The sequence below is a fragment of the Microtus pennsylvanicus genome, chromosome 4, assembly GCF_037038515.1.
Source record: "Microtus pennsylvanicus isolate mMicPen1 chromosome 4, mMicPen1.hap1, whole genome shotgun sequence".
Lineage (NCBI taxonomy): Eukaryota > Metazoa > Chordata > Mammalia > Rodentia > Cricetidae > Microtus > Microtus pennsylvanicus.
Window position 1 is genome coordinate 18,663,681 of NC_134582.1, and position 6,000 is coordinate 18,669,680.

The 6,000-nt window shown below is 44.0% G+C and overlaps 1 protein-coding gene across 4 annotated transcripts in view; it reads left to right on the top strand.

Annotated features, from left to right (window-relative positions):
* Positions 1-6,000, top strand: part of Spire1 (spire type actin nucleation factor 1) — a 123,101-nt gene extending 117,101 nt beyond the window's left edge. For 3 of the 4 annotated variants that reach the window (XM_075968423.1, XM_075968420.1, XM_075968422.1), the window contains one exon: positions 2,386-5,395. In XM_075968423.1, the coding sequence (XP_075824538.1) occupies positions 2,386-2,644 (259 nt within the window). In that variant the 3' untranslated portion in view covers positions 2,645-5,395. Of the gene's footprint in view, positions 1-2,385 lie in introns of all 4 variants that reach the window. The other variant, XM_075968421.1, reaches the window with a different exon arrangement.

The following is a 6,000-nucleotide window of genomic DNA, read 5'->3' on the forward strand; positions in this document are numbered from 1 at the left end:
GTCTTCCTTTCCTCCTTATCTAGTTTAAAATAAAATCCATTGACACTTGTGTTTATAACATCTGCTATAGCTGTGACTTGTTTATTATTGTAAAGGCAGAGATAAAGCTTTATGCCAAGAATTGAGCCTCAAACCATTCAGTACAGGGTAGGCCACTATTGTCCTTAACAGAAAGGGAAGGTCCCCCCCAGGCCACATGCTGGCAGGGCAAGAGATCCTTGGCTCTGGACTGTGGGGTTAGAAAGCCGTGTGCAGGGGCTGGAGAGATGGCTCAGCGGTTAAGAGCACCAGCTGCCCTTCCAGAGGTCCTGAGTTCAATTCCCAGCACCCACATGGTGGCTCATGACCATCTGCAGCGGGATCTGATGCCCTCTTCTGACACACAGGTGTACATGCAGAGTACTCATACATAAAATTAAATAAAGTTTGAGAAAGCCGTGTACATAGTTTTTAACCTGGGCCCATGAAGCCCTGAGCCCTGCTCTCCTGGGACTTGGATGGCTGACCATGGGAAGCACTGAAGGGCCAGGGACAAGGCCAGGACAGCCATCAGTTGCCAGGCCATTTGTACCTACCGTGTCTTTCTTTCGCTTTCCCCTTTGGAAAGTAGTTAGTTGACACAGTAGTGAGTTAGATAATCTGCAGTTACCGTGAACAGTCTTGGAAGCATTATGGTTATAATTCAGCTCCCTGGCCCCACCTAGCCAAGCACTCAAATTGTTGGGGATGCGTGAGCATCGGAACAAAAGAGGATAACAGAAGAAGAGTGGTGAGATGTTTTTTCAGGATCAGACTCATCAATTACTTCTGCTTCTATAGTCTGACCTATTACTATCCGCCATCCATTAAAGTTGATAGGTAGTGATGTAGAACACTGGACCTTGGAAAAAGACTATGAATCAATAGTTCGGTAGAATGTTAGCCACACATATTTGTATTTCATTTAGATGTTTAAAACCGTAATCCATGCTAGGCAGTGGTGGCACACTCCTTTAAACCCCAGCACTTGGGAAGCAGAGGCAGGTGGATCTCTGTGAGTTCAAGGCCAGCCTGGTCTACAGAGCAGGTTCCAGGACTGCCAGGACTGTTAAATAGAGAAACTTTGCCTTGGAAGTTCAAGAAAAAGAAAAAAGAAAAAAACATAGTCTATGATGTGCGGTAATCAAGAAAATATCTGGACACCCTATTTTCCTAAAATTCTACAAGAGAATAGAATTTTCAGTGATCTCATTCTCTTTGTTTCTTATTTGTTTGTTGTGTTACTGGGGTTGAACCAGGGCCTTCACATGCTAGGCAAGTATTCAACTATTGAGCAGCTAAGTCACAGTATTGAATTTTGCTGTTGGCTTTGTTTTGGTTTTGAGCGTTTATGTATGTGTTTGCGTGTTTGTGGGTACACAGTGTACATTTAAAGGCCAGAAGCTGACATCTCTTTCCATCTCATATGTTGAGACTGGATCTGATCTTGGAACTCCCTCTGACCACTTGCTGCAGGGTCTTCTGACTCTGCCTCCTGAGTACTAGGGTTACAGGCAAACCTCCATGCCCACGTGACTTTTACATTGGGTGCTGGATATCAACACTCCTATCTTCACCTTTGCAGGGCACGAAGTTTTACTTGCTGAGCCACCCGTCTTCCAGCTCCAGTATTGCTTCTATTGTTTTTTAATTACTTTATTATTTTATGCATATGGGTGTTTTTCTTGCATATAAGTCTGTCAGCCACTTGTGAGCCTGGTACCTGTGGAGCCCAGAAGAGGGCTTCAGATCCCATCCATCTAGAGTTTCATATGGGTTCTAGGAATTAGGTTGAGGTCCTCCAGTAGAATAACCAGTGCTCTTAACCCCTGAGCTATCACTCCAGCTCCACCCACCCCACAGTATTATTATTGCTATTGATGTTATTATCATTATTTCTTCTTTCTTTGTCTTCCTTCTTTTTCCTCCTCCTCTTCCCCCCTTTTCTTCCTCCTTCTTCCTTCTTTTTCTTCTTCTTTTTCTTGAGACAGGGACTCACTATATAGCCCTGGCTGTTCAGGAACTCACTCTGCAGACCAGGCTGACCTTGAACTTCTAGATGCCTGCCTCTGCTTTCCTAGTGCTGAGATTAAAGGTGTGCGCCACCACTGCCTGGCTCTCTTACCTATTCTTAATATTGCAGTTGAACTATTAAGAATGGTAAATATGAAGCTTGGCGGTGGTGGCGCACGCCTTTAATCCCAGCACTCAGGAGGCAGAGGCAGGGGGATCTCTGTGAGTTCGAGGCCAGCCTGGTCTACAAGAGCTAGTTCCCAGACAGGCACCAAAGCTACAGAGAAACCCTGTCTCGAAAAACCAAAAAAAAAAAAAAAAAGAATGGTAAATATTTTTAGTTTTCTCCCACAGGTTTTCCTCAAAATCAAGGTCGGTGGACAAATCAGATGAAGAACTCCAGTTTCCCAAAGAATTGATGGAGGATTGGAGTACAATGGAGGTGTGTGTAGACTGCAAAAAGTTCATCTCCGAAATCATCAGCTCAAGCCGGCGCAGCCTGGTGTTGGCCAACAAAAGAGCCCGGTTGAAAAGGAAGACACAGTCTTTCTACATGTCCTCAGCGGGCCCCTCGGAGTACTGCCCCTCCGAAAGGACTATCAATGAGATCTGAGCCCTGTGCCTTCCCCTTGCGTTTGTGTCCAGGGCAGCCTCGGTGCAGCCCTGCTGCAGGACTCTTCCCAGGGGTTTTCCTTAGCAGGCTCCATCCGCAGCAGGTCAGGCTGTGCTGTGCCTTGTGGCCCCGACGCAAGGCTGTGTTCATATGGTTGATGGTACGAGGCAGGTCAGCCAGCTGTTCATTTGCACTCAGAAAGCCTAAAACTTGATTGTGTGTGTGAATAGGGAAGCCAGACACTTCCTTAGTTCCGCTCCTCGGTGTTCTTCAGATAATTTCCTGACTAAGGCAAAAAGCTTCTTGTGTGTGAAGTCGGTCTGACAGAGTGTTGATGTTAGCACAGTTCTAAGCAGTAAGTCATATTGGCATTCCACTTGACAGTGTTCCTATCCATGTACATAATGGTCCAAAGCCCTGCCACACTCCGGCTCCCTGGGGTGGGCCAGGGTGGCTGTTCTCTCACAGCACAAACCTAGAAGGCCTTGCTCATACTCTCCTCCTTTTGGGGCTCTGGCTGCATCCAGTGCAGAACATCCAAGTGAGCCATACAGGTGGCCACTTCTGTGAGTTGCTGGGTCTGCCCAGCTATCATGCCTCAGTGTCTCCCGAGCTGCTAACAGGCCTCCATTCCCTGTTGTGAATGTATTAGGTTCTGAATAGTTTTATAATACACATTTAAGAATTAAAATTTTGTGGACGTTTGAGGAAAAAAGAAGACTAAAATTTTGTCAAGCAGCTTAGTGTGTTGGTGAACTGTGACAGGCGTGGCTGCAGAGGGTGCCACAGAAAGGAGCCGCAGCTCAGACGGTTTCAGCAACATTTTCCATAACTTTATAGCGTGGCCATCATGACTCAATTAACCACAGTTTGGTACCTGAGACTCAAACTGAAGATTATTTTTATAAATGAATTTTAAAAATCCTGACTCTTTAAAACTTGAAGAAAATGAACCTGCTGCCATGCATAATTTTTGGATGCTTTTGCACTAGTTGTCTTGTGAATGCTCCTGAGCGTCTGAGCAAGGGCCGTTGGCAGGTAGTGTCGGTTCCTGTGACTCAAGCCATTGTCTGTCCCTTGTTCCCATATGCTTAGAAATAGCCAGGCAATCAGATTGCCACTAACGTTTGGAAAATCAGTTAAGGCACATGCACAGTCATTAATTCCTAAACGCTATTAAAAACGCTCTCATAGTCACCAAACCGATGGCAGCTCCATTTAATAAAGGGCATGACAATTGCATTTCATACCAACATCAAGGTAAAATAACATTTCTACATTAAATTGACAGCGACACCTCAGAAATGCTCCCGTAGTCATTTCTAATGCATTGAAATTTATAGTTTAGTAAATGGCTTTAAATTACTTAAAACTAACAAAATAAACTTTACCAGTTGTCTCAAGTCATGCATGTTAGTAGTTCCTCTGTACTGCATGTAGAAGTGGGCCACCAGAAGACCCTCACCAACTGCATTCCAGCTGTTTTAAGACTGTTGTTTAAGAGCTATAAAACTTGCATTGTGTGAATCCCAGTTATATAGTTTTCCCTGAGACCACTTGAACTTTACACGCTCTGGCCCCAGGCATAAATTCTTAAAAAAAAAGGGGGGGATGACCTCCTGGAAGGGAGCAAGGAAGAAGGTACCTGTGTAGGTGTATAAGCATGCATGTAGGGTGACCTGCTTCTGTAAAGCAGTGACTAATTAGTATGTGACTTCCCACATGAGACACTGAGTCCCATTCACATTGCCAAATCAATGACCTAGTAAATCTCATGGCTATGACTTCATTCCTTCAGGCTTATGGTGCTGTGCATAGTAATTTGGGCATCGTGAACACTTTTCCTAGAGCATCAGGATGTAAATCTTTCAGCACATTAATGGGATTTACCAAGTGTGTGAAAAGAGTTCACGTGTATGCCATGCTCAGTGAAACAACCTGCGAAGAAGTGGTGGGAAAAAATGGCACGACAAGGTTGAGCTGGTAGAATAAAATTACTGTTGTTTGAGGAACACCAAAATAAATGTGTGTTTAGCTCTACCTTGTCTACAAGACAGACGCCCCTCCCCCAGCTCTCGTTAAGCTAGGATCCCATTGGCTAAGCACTCCAGAGCTGGCTCAGCTTGTGCGCAGCTTGCTCGTCAGTCCTAGCTGCCAGTAATCAGCTTCCTGCCCTCCGGGAACCACACTTGCGGCCTTTCACCCTGCTTTCCTGCTGCGCTGCTGCTTTAGTTCAGCAGTTTTTTCTGGCCGACCCCAGAGTCCAATGCATCTCCTGAACACATCTGGATGTTGTCCCTCTTGACCCCTCTAGGTATGAGCACCAGTTCCATTGGTCCCACAGACCATGAGGTCAGAGTATGTAAGAATGTTTGTAAATATTGTAACATATCCATTAATATTTAAAAGGCATTTGTTATTGGCAATGGGAATTAGTTCTCCCAAGTCAAGTAAAAATTAAATAATTGATTTGTACATTGACTTGATTACTAGATTTCAAGTCTCAGTCCTTTCAAATTGAACCAGAAAGTTGTTTTTGCAGTCGTTCTAAAAACAATCCGTGTTGAAGAGGTGTGTGGTGCTGTGTGTAGTACCATGAACTCAACACTGCAAAGTTTGTAAGGTTTTTACTTTTCTAACTGCTGATAGAGGACTGAAGTTTAGGTAAATATAGGAAACATAAAAGTTTTGAATTACATTGCTGTTTGTTAAAATAAAACAAAAAATTTACACATTGAAGGACCATGAAGAAAGTGTACTGGTCTCTGACCTGGCTTCCCATATGTGTAAGCAAAATATTGCTGACATTCCAAGGTAAATGATACTGCTAAATGTGTTTCATATGATATTTTATTTTGCCAGGCGGTAGTGGCGCACGCCTTTAATCCCAGCACTTGGGAGGCAGAGGCAGGCGAATCTCTGTGAATTCGAGGCTAGCCTGGTCGACAAGAGCTAGTTCCAGGACAGCCTCCAAAGCTACAGAGAAACCCTGTCTCGAAAAACAAAAACAACAACAAAAAATTTACCTTAGCAAGGTGTGTTACCACACACCTTTAATCCCAGCATTCCAGAGGCAGAGGCAGGAAATCTCTGTGATTTAAGGGCCAGCCCGATCTACACAGTGAGACCTTGTCTTCTTCTTCCTTTCCTTTCTTTCTTTTTTATTTTTAAGGCATTTTATTTTAAAACTTACGTAGGGAAAATTAAATTGGTTTTTGTCATTTCTGTGTTGAGTTCCTATTGTAAAATGGTGATGTCTTCCAGGAACCAGCTAGCTGTTAGAAGTCATGCAGGTTGTAAAAGTTACAACAGAAGTTTAAAAACACTTTAAAAATAAGTTCCCAAGGACCAAGTAG